The sequence below is a fragment of the Lemur catta genome, chromosome 14, assembly GCF_020740605.2.
Source record: "Lemur catta isolate mLemCat1 chromosome 14, mLemCat1.pri, whole genome shotgun sequence".
Lineage (NCBI taxonomy): Eukaryota > Metazoa > Chordata > Mammalia > Primates > Lemuridae > Lemur > Lemur catta.
The window spans coordinates 11,532,899-11,550,518 of record NC_059141.1 but is presented as its reverse complement, the minus strand read 5'-3'; the positions used below and the strand labels follow the sequence as shown (position 1 = coordinate 11,550,518).

Below are 17,620 nucleotides of genomic sequence, written 5' to 3'. Positions count from 1 at the left end.
GGTCATAAAGTTAAGGAAATTTCCTTAACTACAATAATTGTAAGAACCTGCTGAATAAAGACTCCCTTTGTCTCTCTAAAAGGGTGGCCGCTACCTTGTCCATTTTTTTTAGCTAGCCCATTTTGAGTATTTTCTATGCTGGACACTACTCTAAACACTTTTTATGTCGTAAGACTCATTAATTCTCACAATAGCCCTGTGAAATAGGAACTATTATTACCTCCATTCTACAGATTAGCAAACTGAGGCACAGAGAGGTAAGAAAATGTAAACAAACTAATGACCTAAATATTTGATTAAACAGCGGGCATACCTTTGAAATCTTAGATCTGGCCCAACAAATACATTCTTGTCAAAATTAGTTATTAACTTCAAAGGTTATAATGATTTCTTACAATCATATTATAAGAAAATAATAAAATATTCCACAGACCTTCCTTATAATTAAGCCATTTAAAAGCCAAAAGTTAGGACTCAAAGCTTCCCCATTTTTAAACTCTGTGAAAACCTTACCAACCATATGTTAAATGCCCTCATAAGATGCTGAAAGAAAACACAGTGACAGGGAGACCAGTCCCTGTGTTATAAATACAAACATAGAAGATCCCAATGTTTGATGCTCTACATTAATTTATCATGCATTTAGTCATTGTTGATTTATTCACTCAACAACTGCTTTTTAGTGTGAACTACTAACCAGACACTATAAATAACTGCCTTGACAGAGAGGAGGTTCTGCTCCATCCCCATGTGGGTACAGTATATATCATTCAAGGCTCTATGATTTTTAGGGTTACTCTCATCTAAAATCTCATGAGCAACTTCTGTGTCAGTAACTCTACTTAGAATCCCAAAATAATAATCCAATGGCCCAAGGATGTGGGAGAAAATATTGTCACATTTGATGAATTGTAAATAAAACATCATTTTTGTAAGAAAACTATTTAGCTCCTAACATTGGGGGTTAAGAAGTCCTAGAATTCTTTATTTTTAATTTAAGGGTGCTATCGAGGTTATTGAGGTTGACAAGTTGATGATGTGATCTACTTCAAAGGGAAAATTATTTTATTCTGACTTTCCCTCGACACTCTAAGATATACCAATTGTTCCCCTCCAAAAAAATCAAAATAAAATTGAAATTGCAGTGTCAGGAAAAGCTAATAGCCAGTAATCCCGGAGCAGGGCTGCCCTGCATATCACCAAGGGAAGGACTGCTTCATAAACCTGCAATGCCTTGTGCAAAACAGAATTTGCCTTTCAGCCCCACTAACATACAAAGGAATAGATTCCAAAGGGTTACAAGATGCAGGCACAGAAAGCCAATTCAGAAATGAAATCGGCTTCCATTTGTAATGGTGCTGCAAGGTCCTGCTAAAAAAGAGAAGACTAAGTCCAAACTTCAATTCACTCAATATGCACGAAAGCTATGGGAGGCTGCACAGAAGAGCAAACCCTCTAAAGCTTGCAATCTGCTCAGGGGGAGAGAGGTGGAAATAACTCAAACATCAGAGCCCAGAGCGGAGGGTGGGGGTGAGACATTAAATCCTTAAAGTAACAGAATTTAAGGTAAAATGCTATCACAAGGCATTGTAACGAGCCATTCATTTGGGTTGTTAATAATAATACTAATAAATAGGAGAGAAAGGAGGAAGAGCCTGGAACACACAGGCAATCTGCTCGGGACCTGAATGGAGGCTACAGAATTCGAACAGCAGGCTCGAAGGACCAAGATCTGGCCCCAGCCTTGCAAGCCTTTGCTCTCACCGTGGCCGCACACCAAACTTCTGCGGCTCTGTGAACCACTCTGCATCTAGCCACCTGGCGCTCCTGCTCAACGGGAAGGCCTTTCTGCCTCCATTCCCTCTGTGCATTGTCCTCCAGACCTCTGTCTCCAATGAATCCCAGAGTCCCGTGGATTTTACCTCCCTACATAGGTCCTGAGTTCATCTATGTCTATCTCTACTGCTACCACCTCGTCTAAGCCACCATCAACATTCACCTGAATGACTGCAATAGTCTTCCCTCATCCACTCTCACCCCTTTACAGTATGTCCTCTATGCCTACTACAGCCAGAGTGTTTGTTAAAAAAAAAAAAAAGAAAGAAAGAAAGAAAAGGACAAATCTTATCACATTACAACCCTACTTAAAACTTCTACTGCTCTTAGGAGAAATTCTAGAACCTTCACCTTAGCCTCCAGAATGTGGCTCCTCCTACCTATCAGACCACCTCTCTTACATTACACCCCATGTTCTAGCCATATCAACTTGCGTTTAGTTTTCTAACATATCAAGCTCCTTCTGCATTTTGGACCTTTGAATCTGTTCCTCTGTCCGAACTGATTTTACCCTATATACCCCCACCCGATGTTCTAAATGCACAACTACTCAGCTTGAACATCACTTTCTGACTCCAGCAGTCTACCTATACAATCTCTTAGAAGCGCATACTCCTCCTCAATTGTATTTAAGTAATTATACATTTGCTTGCATAGTCATTTGTTTACTTCATATCTGGTTACACCAGAATGTAACTTGTATATCTTGTATCTCCAGTACACCAGACTGGAGTAGTACATAGAAAGTACTTGATAAAGTCTCAGCTCACTTGCTATCAACTCTAAGAAGTCTTCTCTCACATCCCTCATTTGGAATTACTCCCTCTCTTTCCTTTACACCCAAAGTGACCTGTCCCTTAATGAAAACATATTTCCTAGCATCTCTCTCATTACAGTGACATACGTACATTTTTATCTCCTCTAGACAATAAACTACAGGAAGGAAATGACAGATATATGGTCCATTCTTATAGCTGTTAAGTTCTTCAACACTTCTCTCCTGACAATCTGTTCATAGTCCAAGAACTTAACAAACGTGAACTGTTGAAAAATTGCACAGCATTGACCACTTAAAGCAAACCGAATGGAAGTGATGCTTACTTGTTTCTGGCTGAGCTGCCTTTTCTTTCTTAGCACCACTGCCACTGGGGTGGGATCGCTTCCGGATCATGGACATGAGGGATCTTTGGGAGGAAAAAAAGATCAACAGGAGATTACTGGATGCCTTATGATCCAGCAAATAAAATGTATAGATTCTAAATAATCAGTAAAAATCCAACTCTTCTGTACATGCATGAATATATAACTAGAATTTAAGCAATCTACTTCCCATTTTTAATAATGTTAAACTTTTCATCACTTTACAGAAAAAAAAACATGTCTCATCTCTTTCCATGTAAAACTAAACTAATTACTGGAGGGAGGGGACTGCTATAATTACTAATACGATGCATACCCATTTACAGAGGAAAATAGATACAGAAAAAATTTCAATACCCACACATGAAATTTAGAAACTGCTATCTATGTAATACATCTGAAGGAGCGGGAAGCATGAAAAGAATTAGAGAATGCTTCATATAAAAAACTATGTTATCATAAATATCTATTTATGAAATATGGGCATAAAAACGTCTGAATCTGTATGATATAGACCAAATACTTAAAGGTAAAATATATTTAGACCATCGTTGCTCTGGTCCATTCTTTCAAACTTATGTAAAATAAAATGATAAATTTTATCACATTAACATTTTAAAACTTATGCATATTAAAAGATACTATAGAGAATGAAAAGATAAGTTACAGAATATATAAAGAAATTCCACAAATCATGAAAAAAAGCAGACAAACCAATACAAAAATGAACAAAAATCTTGAAACTCCATAAAAGAGGGTATCCAAATTTCCCATACACATACAAATAAGGTGCTTGACTTCATTAGTTATTAAGAAAACACCAATTAAACCCACTCTGAGGTATCACTATATAGTCATCAGGTAAGTAAAAAATTTTGTTTAAGTCTGATATATCAAGTGTTGGGTTTGTGGAGTAACAGGAATTCTCAAACGGAAGAGAGCACATAAATTGACAGTGTCACCCTGAAAAATTATAATTATCTAGTAGAACTGAAGATACACATATCTTATGAGCCAGGTTCCACTGCTATATATCTTACAGAAATGTAAACACTTGTTCACCAGGATACATGTACAAAAATGTTCATGTAGAATTTTCATAATTTCCCAGAACTGGTAATAATTCAAATGTCCATCAGCACACAATGAATAAGTACATTTTGAGACGTTCATAAGATGAATAATACATTAATAAATATGAATGAAATTCAGCCACATAAAATAACATGAATGAATCTTACAAAACAATGCAGAGTAAAAACAGCAGGACACAATGATATAGGAAAATTCCAATTATATAAAGTTCAAAACCAGGCCACATAGATATTTATGGTAGTTTAGAGGTACATATGTAGGCAAGAAAATTTTTCTTCAACAAAGGCAAGGAAATGATTACCATAAAAGTCCAGACAGTGATTAGGGAGGGAGGGGGTTATGTTTGGGAAGGGTAAAAGGAAAGGATTCTAGGGTGCATTGTTCTATTTCTTGATTTGGAGGATGATGATATGGATGCTCATTTTATATTACTTTAAAACTACACATAAGTTTGTGTACATTTCTGCATATGTTATCATTTCACCCATAAAAAGTTAACAAAAAAACAAATGAATCAAGAATTTTTTAATTCTTTCAACTAGACTGTAAATGTCTTCAGTGTGGTAAAAACTATATTTGACAAAATACAGTCCTAAGGAAGACAAGCTGGGAAGCCAGCAATGGAAAATAAATTACCTGGAGGACAGGAGAGGCACAATGCTGCCCTCAGAAAAAGGGACAAATGGATATACGTAGTAATACTTGCTCAGAAGGTGGAACCACCCAATGTTTCTTAATCACTATAATTTTTAGAATTTTTTTACTTTTCACTTCAACTTTTGGTTATATTACTAATCCTCTAATTGTCTTTTCTTAAAATTCCCAAACACACTGGACAAGCTCCCAAAGCACAGTAAGAAGAAAAAACCCATATCCTGCTCTATCTAGGCTGTGACATTCCCAGGCCTTACCAGATGGAAAACAATCTATCACTGCGCTGTTGACTTCATCTAGTTTATCTTCTTTGGGCTCACAATGGCCCAAAATGGAACTAAACTATTTTCACAAAAGTTAGAAATTGCAATTTGAAATAAGCATATTTTATTCCAGAAGTTGTAAGGAATGAAATAATGTAAATTATATTTGTTCACTTTTCTACCCTGTCAACTGAAGAGCAAGAGTATTCAATATATCCTTGTCACTGCTCTGTGGCAGGGTGGGCTTGAGTGTTCTCACTAATCAGAAGCCCCTCCTCACCCTCTCACCATACTCTGTAATGGCCCCATCTGTGGTTCTGAAAGGAAATGCTGAGAACATGCATTATTGTGCATAAAAATCACAAAGCAGGTACATATTTGTACTGCTCAGAGTATTTATAAATATTTACACATGTGAAGAATATATATTCATCAATGTAAACCACCAGTAGATGACAGACAGCGTCAGCTTAAAAGGTACTGAGTTGAAGTATTAAGTTGGAGACACATGGTGCCCAGAGAAAAATCATCTGTAATATTAAAAAAAGAACCATCAGTCAAGATGGGGCTTAGATTACAGAGAAAACAGATTGGGTAGGAGTCGCGGGACAGATAAGAGTGGGACAAGACATCTGGGACCTATAATCCAAACCTCTGGCTATCATTGCCCCATTTCACTGCCATTTCAATTGAATGGATAAAAGATTCAAGCAAGTGATACCCCAAGATGAAACAAGTGAGTGGAGAATTTTTTCACCTTGAAGTTCTTCAAGATGTGTGCTTGGCCACTGTGATGGTTATTCTGTGTGTCAACTTGACTTGGCCATGGAGAGCCCAGATATTTGATCAAATATTATCCTGGGTGTTTCTGTGAGCATGTTTTGGATAATATTAACATTTAAATCAGTAGACTGCGTAAAGCAGATTGCCTTCCCTGATGTAGGTGGCCCTCATCCAATCATTTCAAGGCATGACTAGAACAAAAAAGCTGACCCTCCCCCAAATAAGAGAGAATTCCTCCTGCCTGAATGCCCTCAAACTGGGATATTGACTTTTTCTTGCTTTCAAACTTGAACTGAAACATCACCACTTCCTGTGAGCCTGCCAGCCTTTGGAATGGAACTACACTGCAGGCTCTCCTGGTTCTCGGGCCTTTGGATTCAGACTGGAACAAAGCCATCAGCTGTTCTGTGTGGCCAGCTTGCTGGCTGACCCTACAGATCTTGGGACTTGTTGGCCTCCATAATCACATGAGCCAATTGCTTATAATAAATCTATATTTATATCTATCTATATCTGTATCCACACACATACATATCCTATTGGTTCTGTTTCTCTGGAGATCCCTAACTAACACCTCTATGCTTCTCTCCATGAACCATACCTGCCCAGGACCTGTCCTATTTTCACTACCACTAGAACAAAAATTACTGAGGTATGCCTTCTTCCTCTCTTTCCTCTCTCCTACCTATTCTCTAGCTCAAATGACGGGAAGAGGAAGAAAAGGCAATAAGGGCACTTACAGAAGCCACGACCCTAATCTTCCTTCCCCCTCTCCCACTTTCATTTCTATCCCTGATCTACATCAGGATCAAACAAATGGCTCAGGAGCAAAGTTGGGAAACTTTAATTAGTGGATTCAAAATCCACTGAAACTCAATTCATACGCAAATATATTTCTCTGACAAGAAAGTACGCTTCGTCCAAAAAAAAAAATCTTTTCTGAAAAATTATGTCCCATACTATTAAATTCAACTTAAATTAAAACCATTCATATTATTTAATAAAAACTTTCTTTAAAGAGCCTTATAAAAGGGTTCATGCTTGAGATATATGTAGTCCTGAACCCTACATTCATTTGTTAGTATAACTGTAAAGTGCTCTTTGGAAAAAAATTCTATTTAGGTTATACTTTAAACTCTAGGGCCTCTCAACATTTCTCTGAATAAAAATTAAAGGCCAACAGCAAGATTGTAATTGCTTTTTAATAGTTCTCCCTCTTCATACCCAGAAGTGACCTTTCTTATCAGCTCAAAATTCTAGACCTTAGAGAAAGATCAAAGTGATGAATTTCCAATTTTAAATGTCAAATCCAGAATATCTCCTACAGATTTAGCTACCCAGGAAAGAAAGAATTTAAAATACCTGAAATGCTTTCAATTGACTCTTGGATCTATCATGTGTAAAAATTATTTTGCCTTAACTAACTTCAATGGCTTAAAGTAGATTATGCCATATCCTACTCAGTAAGGAAAACTAATGAGAATCTTTTTAAAAAGCAAAGTCCCATTTTCATAGTTGCGTGGGAGGAACATGCTACACATTCAATTCAGATGGATCAGCAAAGGTACAAAGTATGGATAAATGGCCTCTCTGTGTGAAAGGATTAAAGATTAAACAAATCACATGAGTTAATGAAAGGTAAAGAACCTAGCCAAAGTTTTTAAATGCCATTTATTCAAGAATAAATTATACAAAAGCAGCTAACATCATGAAATGAGGAGGTAAGTTGTCACCACAGCCAGGAGGTTGTATAATGCAATTCTGGGTGGTGGCACAAAATTTGACTCTCGATCTCCTAGTGTGTATTGTGCTTAAGTCAGCTACTCAATACCATCGAGTCACCTTAGGCTTCAGAAAAAGTGAATTCCTGTCTGCATATGATTTCCTGTCACAAGAATTTAAGCATAATTCATTTTCCTTATGGAGGGTTCCTCTCTCAGTATTATTAAAGGCTTAAAAATAAGGTTAGCGCTAAAAAATTCATCATTTTAATTTAATTATTAGTTAACGATATGTTTAATTTTTAATTTAGTACTTTTATTTTTAAAATAATTGAACAAACCAGAGCTTTTCAAATTCAAATTAGTGAGAGAAAAAGATAAACACATTCCAGAGAAGCTCAAAATTCCTTGGTCTTACAGGTAAAGGAAATCCTAAGGGTATGGAATAAAATTTTAAAACTGGAGTATCTAAGATGAAAAAATGTTTAGCTCCTGGGGGTTGGAACATCCACATGGAATCTCAACATCTGCAACAGAAGAACACTTGTAGGCCACAAGAATTTATTTGCCAGATGTTTTCTAAGGCCCCTAATATACTGGCCTTTAGAAAATTTTCCAAGAGAATTACCATACTTTCTATGGTCCCTCTACTGATGCAAAATTATTTAAAAAAAAAAAAAAAAAAAGGATACCACTAGCTTGTTAACATAATGTCTGATGCAGAGCCGTCTTCCCGGGTGTGCTTACCGGATAGGATTGGGAGGTGGAGGGGGCAGTGGTGGTGGAGGAGGAGGTGGTGGAGGCACTGAATTCTCAGACTGGTTCACTCGTTTCTGTAGTTCATCGACTGCACAGAGAGCAAGCATTCAGAACAGAGCTGAAACAAGCAACTACACACCGTTTATACATGTAAAAGGAAACGCATAAACTCTCTCAAAAGCAAGTTCTTTTCATTAAGGCCAACTTAGAAATTTCATTATGAAACTACAGAACTTTTTCAACACTTTATTATCTAGTCTATGGCTAATGCAAGAGAGGCCTCCCATCTGTTAAAATATTACCATCTTTTTGCTGTCTATACAAGTCTTCAGAAAAGAAAAAACATTCAGAACAATGGCTGACAGTGGGAAGTAAGCATTGAGTGGGTTGAAGAAATATTTGTTAACAATGGAGTATGCTACTCAAAAACACTAAGAAATTGTTAATACTTGACTTTAAAAGTGTAGAATTAATTTTAAAGATGACATTTAGTAATGAATTTTGATAGCTGCATACTTCTCTCCTCTGCTTAATTTCCTTCAGAAACCACAAATGCTAGAGTCCTTGATTTTAACCAAACTCAGATTCCTAAATGTAACTCAGAAACTTTTTGCTCTTTTGATGCGTATTCTGGAAATAAAGCTTATTCATTCAGTTCATACAAGTCATTAGTGAAGCAGATATTTACTAAGCACCAACAATGTGAAAGAACCACTTATGTATGCTGCTGTTGAAGACACAGTCCCTGAGTTCAAGGAGTTCAATTTAAATTTATACCTGGATGCTAATTCCCGTAATACAGGCTAATGGGTAAGAGGTCCTGAGTACTGTCTGCATTCATAGGTGGCTCTCTGTCCACAGCCACTCCACCTTCCACGACTGACTGTACCCTCGATGATCCATCCCCTGGTTTTTACTCTCAACACTTAAATAGGCAGTGTGGGCTGTGCTCTCCAACACCAAGAATCCTCTAGTCATTTCACGTGCATGTGACTGTCTCTACAAAGGGAATTTGAGTTCTCTGAAGACAAAAGGCCTGTTTTCTCATCTTCTGTATTTCTTATTTACCCTAGGGTATGGCTGGGTACACACACAGCAGATACTAAATAAAACACATTCAAAATTGAATCTCAAATGTCCCTAATATCTGCCTCCTCCATTCATATTAGAGATGACTTTGGCCACAGGTTGCTCTGATATTTGTTAAAAATAATGGAATAAAATTTCTTAGCTTTGAATCAATTTTTAAAAAATTGTAATCAGTTTTCATTGTGGATTAGAAAGCATTGAATGTTTTTATAAGGAAAGAAGCCTATATGGTTCTTCTGCATAGATTTCAAAATTCTAGTATAAAATTAACCAAAAATGTCTAAAGTGAATATTGAAGCTATTATAAAGGAAATGTACCCGCCTCCTTAAATTACCTACCTTCCAACAGAGACTTATGCATGTGTAGTAATCTAACTCACACATTCCTGTTAAGCCGTCTAGAACTGAATGAATAAATCTTTTGATGTGAGTATTCCCTGGTGTTTTAAAAGTTTTTCCATTTAATGTATGTATTGTTGCCTGTTTCATTGTTCGATGTGATATAGAAAGTATTACTTCATGTGTATAATTAAGACAGCAAAGATGAAGGTAGTGTGAACACCAAAGATGAAGGCAGTATTTAAAAAGTTTAATATTTTAACAAATACGCTCTAAAATGAACACAATAAAATACTTAACAAACACTCATCTCTGAAGCTCTAAAAAAACGCTGAAATGTTGGGTCTTCCCACACTAATGGTATCTCTGTCATAATTCTGTATGTTACGCTCACAAAGACTCTGGGTCCAAAAAAGAGGTTGAAAATATTGACGAATCATTTGATGACAGCAGCTGTTCAACTGAATTGCAATCGTTAGACATGGAGGAATTTAAAACCAAATCTTGGTGTTTTTCTATAGCATTCAGTAAATGTTCTAGGCTAACTATATGCCAGGTGTTGTACTGGGCATCAGTAACTCACAGATTAATAAGAAGACATAATAGCCTAACTCAGTGCTTTTACCCGAGTGCTTTAAATTTTTGGCTTTCTCCTCAGAATTCTGGTATTTCAATTCCAATTCCTTTTTATCTTCTTCTAGAAGCTCCAGTTGCTGTTTCAGGCTGTGCATCTCTTTGTGGAGTGTTTCATTTTCTAGTCGCTCTTCTAATTCTTTGACCTATAAGTTATAAACAATATCTTATGGGGTGACAGTTTTCCCTTTGTCAAAGAAAAGGGAAAAAATAAATACATGTTTCCCTTTGACTTTGTACTTCACCACAAGGAGATTCCATCTTTAAAACCACACAAATTCTGGATAAAGATAATACTTACAATCATTATCAGCTCTTTGATTTAATATAAATTTACTGGTGAGTTATGTACCAGACATTTTAATCTTTAAATATGAGCCATAAAAGTAAAATAATAAAAATTCATTTAAAACAGATTAATGCTTTGGTACCCATTTTAAAGAGAAAAATTCAGATAGTATTTAAAAAGACCCCTGGGGGCACAATTTGGTAGTAAGCATCAAAAACCTTCCCAAGAAAAGAAGAAGGAAAGGCCCTTGAATTAGTAATATCACTTTTAGGAATTTGTTTTTAAAAATATTCAGACACAGGCCAGGAGTGTTGGCTCATGCCTGTAATCCCAACACTTTGGGAGGCTAAGGCAGAAGGGTCGTTTGAGGCCAGCAGGTCAAGACCATCTGGGCAACATAGCGAGACTCCATCTCTACAAAAAATTAAAAAAAATTAGCCGGGCATGGTGGCATACACCTGTGGTCCCAGCTACTGGGGAGGCTGAGGCAGGAGGACCACTAGAGCCTGGGAGTTGGAGGTTGTAGTGAGTTATGATTCCGCCGCTGCACTCCAGCCTGGGTGACAGTGGGAGACCCTGTCTCTAAATAAATAAATAAAATACTAAGGCAAGTGTGCAAATATATTCATTAAAATGTTCTTTATAACAATGAAAAGCTGGAAATGAATAACCTAAATGTCCACCAATATTATTGATTCAATAAATTATGGCATATTCATTCAATGAAATACTATGCAATCATTTAAAATCACATAGCTTACCATCAACTGACATGGGAATATATATTATCAATTGAAAAAAAATCAGATTATAGGATAGTATGTGTAGTATGATTCCATTTAAACAAATATATATACTCATAAAATTATATATTTACGTAAAATTTAGCTATTTACCAGAATATGGGATTCTTTAACTTTTTCTATATTTACAAAAATTGTTTATTATAAGGAACATAGGTTATTTTTATAATTGCAAAAATAATATGCTGTACTTAAAAGATTGCTGAATCTGCAAGGAACTTATAGACAGGGAAGAAATATTTTCAGCCACATAGAGATGGTCTGGTTCCCAACTTATGATGGTTTGACTTACAAGTTTTGAAGTGTACAATGGTGCAAAAGCCATACACATTCAGTAGAAATCATACTTCAAATTTTGAATTGTGATCTTTTCCCAGGCTAGCAATATACGGTGTACTAAGCTTACAAGGCTGGGCGGCAGCAGCCAGCTGCCACTCCCAGTCGGCACGCGATCACCAAAGCAAACAACCAATACTCTGCAATGTTCTAAGCTGCCAGATGATTTTGCCCAACTGTAGGCTAATGTAAGTATTCGGAGTACATTTAAGGTAGGCTAGGCTAAGCTATGATATTCAGGAGGTTATGTGTATTAAATGCATTTTCAAGTTACAATATTTTCAACTGATGATGAGTTTATTAGGACATAACCCCATTGTAAGTCAAGGAGCATCTGTACATGAAAGATTGTCCAGAATAACTACATAGAGAGCATAACAGCTTAGAAGTAATTATTGCTATAATTTCATTCATGATTTTTACCTAATCTTCAGTGTCTCTATCCCTATCCAACAAGGTACATATACAACAATTTATTCCTATACCTCAGTTCAATTCAGTAGGTTCTAGGCATGTATTGTTTATTAAATGACTCAACTGCAAGTAGCTGGACTTTTCACAATCAAAAGTTAAATTCTAGCTTAAGCTAAAACAAACAAACAAACAAAAACATTCTTTTTTCATCTGTATTTGAAAAGGTAATTCCTGCACACGGAAACAAAAAAAAAAAAAAGAAAGAAAGAAATTCTTTCCCTCTTACTCAGTTTCTCAGTCCTCTTTCCCAGGAGACGATTACCACCTATCCGTCCAGAGGTACTCTACACATACACCAACACATCTTACTGAGGAAAAATAAAATCAACTCGACCTCACCACCGATTTCATAAAAACTTCAGAACTTCCAAGGATTAAATGTGAGTATTGCTGCTCACAGAGACTTTGACAGGTGATAACAAACAGCAGCTAACAGCCTTTCCTTCCCAAAGTAGGTGCATGGTAAGCAGTGCAAATACTGATGTAATTTTTCTTAAGTGGTTTCTTTAGTTTGCAAGTCTTTGTTCTGCCTCTTCACCTCTCCTCTCCCACCTCCTCTCACCTCCCTCGATGACTATCCTTTCCGCCTAGCACAGAGAGGTAGGCTGTGTCAGCTGGAATAGCTCCACTCATACAAATTGAAATACCCACTTAGGAAGTCTTTAAACATATACATTTGTGCAAGTTTACAAAGTCAGAAATTTTCTCTAAGCAAACAATTACTACTAACATGGACTTTTCTTTTACTCCCTCTTTGAATAAAACCTATAACCTCCAACAAGCTCTTTGAGACTAATATAGCCTCTTAGTGTGTACAGTCTCCTAAAAACACAATGCCTCCAAAAAACAGAAGTCCAGACTCTGTATTATCAAAACTATTTTTGAGTCATATCTCTTTCCCGTGCTTCTTATGACCCCTTGGACAATCTAAAGATCATTGTAAAGTCTACAACAGTGTGCTATAAATTTCAGTTTGGAAATACATTAAGTTCATTTGGTATTTTTTTCTAAAAGGTCATTGGAAGGACTTAGTAACTAAGGTAAAATATAGAACTACAAATGACTAGACTGATTCCTTTCATTTTAAATACATGTAAGTGTGTAGCTACGTCTGTGTGTAGCTAAGACTCCAGAAGAAAATCACATACCTTTTGCTGATGCTGAATTCTCTCTTCTTCAAGGAGCTGGATGAGTTTTGCATTTTCATCTAAAGCTTTCAAAAGCTGCTGGTCAGGGACAGAGCTCTGTAGCAGAAGGTGACTTTGTCTCTTTAGCTTGTTTTGTTCAATGAACATCTGCAAAAGTTCATTACAGGAATATATATACCAATCCACCCCACATATTTCAATGGCAACTTCAGCAAAAGGAAAGTACATAGTTTTTATTAAAATGTTAAAGGCAATTTCTGAATTGCATATCAGTTTTAAAAGCAGTGATTGCTACAATTTCATTCCTAACTTTTATACAATCTCCGGTAGCCTTACTCCTGCCCACAACGAGGGCAGGGGTGTGTGTAATTTATCCTACACTTCAGTGTTTAAAATTTTATTATTGCTTGAAAATACATTAATACTAATAGTAGTAGCTAATATTTATCAAGAACTTACCTTATGTACTCTACTAAATATTTTATATGCATTATTGTCACCTCTTACATCAATGCTGTGGTTAAGTGCTTCTACTATGAACAGGTAACATTTACTAAACACTATGTGACAGATATGATGGTAATCATTTTATATTCATTGTATCATCTTATCCTTACAACAACACTGTCAAGTAGTTTTATCCCATTTTACAGATAAGGTAACTATGGCCCCAAGGGGTCACGCAGCTTTCCCAAGAACGTAAGTGGTAAGATCAGATTTAAACCCATTTCTGTCTGCTTTACATGCACAAGCTCTTAACTAGCTGGCTAATGTCCTCTGCTATTTATTAGGCATAATGTTTTGTTTTAAACCATTTAGTTTTTCACCACTCACGAAAGTAGTCAACAGAAGAGTAAAGGGGAGAAGGGAGACAGTATACTAATATTTATTGAGTACTTTATTAAGCAATTTACATATATTAGTCTTCTAATCCTAAAACAAACAATTCTACATACCTCCTTTTCTAAAAAGGTATTCCAAAAAGTTCAGTTACCAAATACTAATGAATATGGTTTTTAACTAGGGTAAGAACTCGTCAGTTAGAGTTATGAAGTTGGTCCCTTATCAGACAAATAACACAACAGGTATCAGAATTTCAGAGAAATTTCATAAATCTTTTTGAAGAATAAGAAGAAAAATCTTATGTTGTTAATATATAATATACTCTTTCCAAAATAACACTGAAATATCACCTGAGTTGTTTGGGGGGAAAAAAAGAATTGATTATATAATAGTTTCATATTATACTGGGGATAGATGTTGAACAAAGTACCTATAATTTAAAAAAGAAAAGACACACTATGCTAAATAGCAAGAAAAATATATTCACAAAGTACAAGAAAGTTCTTCGTTTAAAAATTTAGTATAGTTATGAAGACAACTGACTGTTTTCTTCTTATTGAAGGGGATCATGTTTTGGGTTTTGTTCTTTAAATGAACTAATAGGAACAAGAGGAGTGGGGAAGAAACATTTAATTTTCACCCTACATATGTGAGAATTGTTTCTTTTTACAAGGTACATGTATTCCCTTTGTAATTAAAAATACAAAGCGGATTAACTTTAAAATTTGATTCCCAACGCTCTAGACTGTGAGCTCCAAGAGGGCAGGACTCACATTTGGTTTCTTCACCATTAGAGTCCCAATGTCAACACAGTGTCTGGTGCAGTAAGATGTTTGCTGAACTCACTGAGGAACAAAATGCAAAAGAGTGGGACCCTCTTGTTAAGCTAAGTCATGTGCCTTTCAACAGTAGTTTTCTGTTGAAAACCTAAGAATCTGTAAACCATGTAAAAAGGAAAATATACTCATTCCAAGCAATCTAGCACTACTTAAGAAAATTTTTTCTTCTATTATGTAGACCGAATCTAGACATTGTAAAATTATTGAGCACCATGGCAAATATTTATGCTACCAGTAACATAAGCACCACTGCTCTTGCTTTCTCTCTTCAAACTTCTACCTCCTCATTCTGTCTGATTAACATGTCAGCATCATTGTTTCCAGCAACCACCAAGGCTTAAGACCAGGTGAATGGCAGAGTAATCATTCATTTTTGTCCTCTTACTGCAACCTCGCTTCTTCTATCTTCTCTGCTACTGCATGGCCTTCAAGTTTTTATTTGAGCTGCTTTTTATTCTAACATCATTGTATTATACAAACAACAGATGGAAAACTGAAAATGTCTTGAAATAAGACCCTGGCATGAGGGTCAAAATCAGACAACCTTTTCAGTTCTGCAATAAAGGCATCTTCATATTATCTCAGCCTTCCACTGATTATTTAGTTGCATTATTTATATTGCTGCAGCTTTTTCCAGAGGGCTCTGACACACTTCAATTCTTTTTTCTTTCTTCCAAGTAATAAGAGAACAATATTTGCTCACCTTTCATTAAACTCTCTGAATAAAATGAATGATAATATTTCAAATCAGATCTACTTGGCCTAAACCTTAGGTAGGGTTCATTGCTAGCACAGCAAGGCTTAAGCATAGAAAGACTTCCCCACAAAACCATCATCTGATTTGCAAATGTCATTCCCATAATGCCACACTTTGCCTTCCTTCTATGTCTTGGGTAGCTCTACCTAGGACTGATTTACATTTCCTTAGCTGCTCTACTTTCCTTCAACCCACAGTATGCATACAAATTCAAAAGACTTATACAGGATGGAGATCTCTGCAGGTCAGCTGCATTTCCCTGGAAACCAGCCCCAGAGCCATGGAATACCCAATGACTGCAGGTCAATAAGGTAAACTAGAACAGGAGAAGCTCAAAGCTTATCTCTAACATTGAGAGGAAAATCATTACACTGGTGAAAGGCTGAGATAATAGATGTACAACATGGCAATGTTCCACAGCTAGTGGAAGAATCAACTTGCATAATGAGAGCACAGTACAATGGCTGAAGAGAAATACTGATACCATCATCCTGTTATCTGAGATGGCATATGGAGATGGATCTCAGATTTTAAGGCTGTGTGAAGCACACAGACACCCTGCACTCAACCTGGACTTTCCATCACAAGTTATGGGTATCTCTGAATGCAATTCCTTGCCCATTTTATAGTTTATAGAATATTTTTTAAAAATTGTGCCATTTGATGCTAAAATCCACTTGGTTAGGTTTGTATCATCACCCATTTTACAGATGGTAAAAGGGAAGCCCCAAGAGGCTAAGAGACAGTTCTAAGGTCATACAACTAGTAACTGACATGCCCAAAACCTGAACACAGATCTTCAGACATCAAGTTCAGTGAACTGGATACTATTCCCTACCTCCCTCCCTAACCAGAGGATCCTTAATTCAAACTGGTAAGAGCTCTTACGCAACCTCAAAAATTTTGTTGATATGTCATCTGCAAGGTCCCTTAAAGAAACAAAAATAAAAAACTAGGTCTCTACAAGATACCCACCTCTTGTGCAAATGACTCTGCTTTCTTTCGAAGGTCCTTCTCCAGCTCCAGGTTTACTTGCATCTCCTCATACTCTTCTACAGCTAATATGGACACTTAAGATGAGGAAGAGACAACAGACAACATGCCACACAGATGGTCAGGAATATGGATGAAAAGGAGTGTTGAAGATTCTTCATACAGGCATATAGGCACTATCATCCATTTCTCATTGGCATATAAATTGATAAAACCTTTTTGGAGGGCAAGCTGGCAATGTGAATCAAGAATGTAAAACTATCCATACCCTTTGACTCAATGACTCCACTTCAAGGAAGGTATATTCTAAGAGATAAATCAGGAGCACATACAGAGATTTCATTGTAAGGATGCATTCTGCATCATTGTCGAAAACGGTGAAATAACCTAGATCAGTGGTCCCCAACCTCTTTGGCACCAGGGACTGGTTTCATGGAAGACAATTTTTCCACAGACAGAGAGTGGCGGAGGGGCAAGGAATGGTTTGGGGATGATATAAGTGTCTTACATTTATTGTGCAGTCAAACCTCTCTGCTAATGATAATCTGTATTTGCAGCCACTCCCCAGCACTAGCATCACCACCTCAGATCATCAGGCATTAGATTCTCATAAGGAGGGTGCAACCTAGACCCCCCCCACATGCACAGTTTACAGTAGGGTTCATGCTCCTATGAGGATCTAATCCCACACTGATCTGACAGGAGGCAGAGCTCAGGCGGTGATGGGAGCGATGCGGTGCCACTGTAAATACAGATGAAGCTTCGCTCGCTCGCTCACCTGCCGCTCATCTCCTGCTGTGAGGCCCAGTTCCTAACAGGCCCAGGG

At 36.7% G+C, this 17,620-nt stretch overlaps 1 protein-coding gene across 3 annotated transcripts in view; it reads right to left on the bottom strand.

Moving 5' to 3' along the window:
- SHTN1 (shootin 1) overlaps positions 1-17,620 on the bottom strand; it is a 97,859-nt gene that overhangs the window by 32,611 nt on the left and 47,628 nt on the right. For all 3 annotated transcript variants that reach the window (XM_045569056.1, XM_045569055.1, XM_045569054.1), the window contains exons 8-12: positions 16,777-16,871; positions 13,363-13,509; positions 10,305-10,458; positions 8,240-8,339; positions 2,938-3,020 (exon numbers count right to left, since the gene is read on the bottom strand). In XM_045569056.1, the coding sequence (XP_045425012.1) occupies positions 2,938-3,020; positions 8,240-8,339; positions 10,305-10,458; positions 13,363-13,509; positions 16,777-16,871 (579 nt within the window). The remainder of the gene's footprint in view (positions 1-2,937; positions 3,021-8,239; positions 8,340-10,304; positions 10,459-13,362; positions 13,510-16,776; positions 16,872-17,620) is intronic.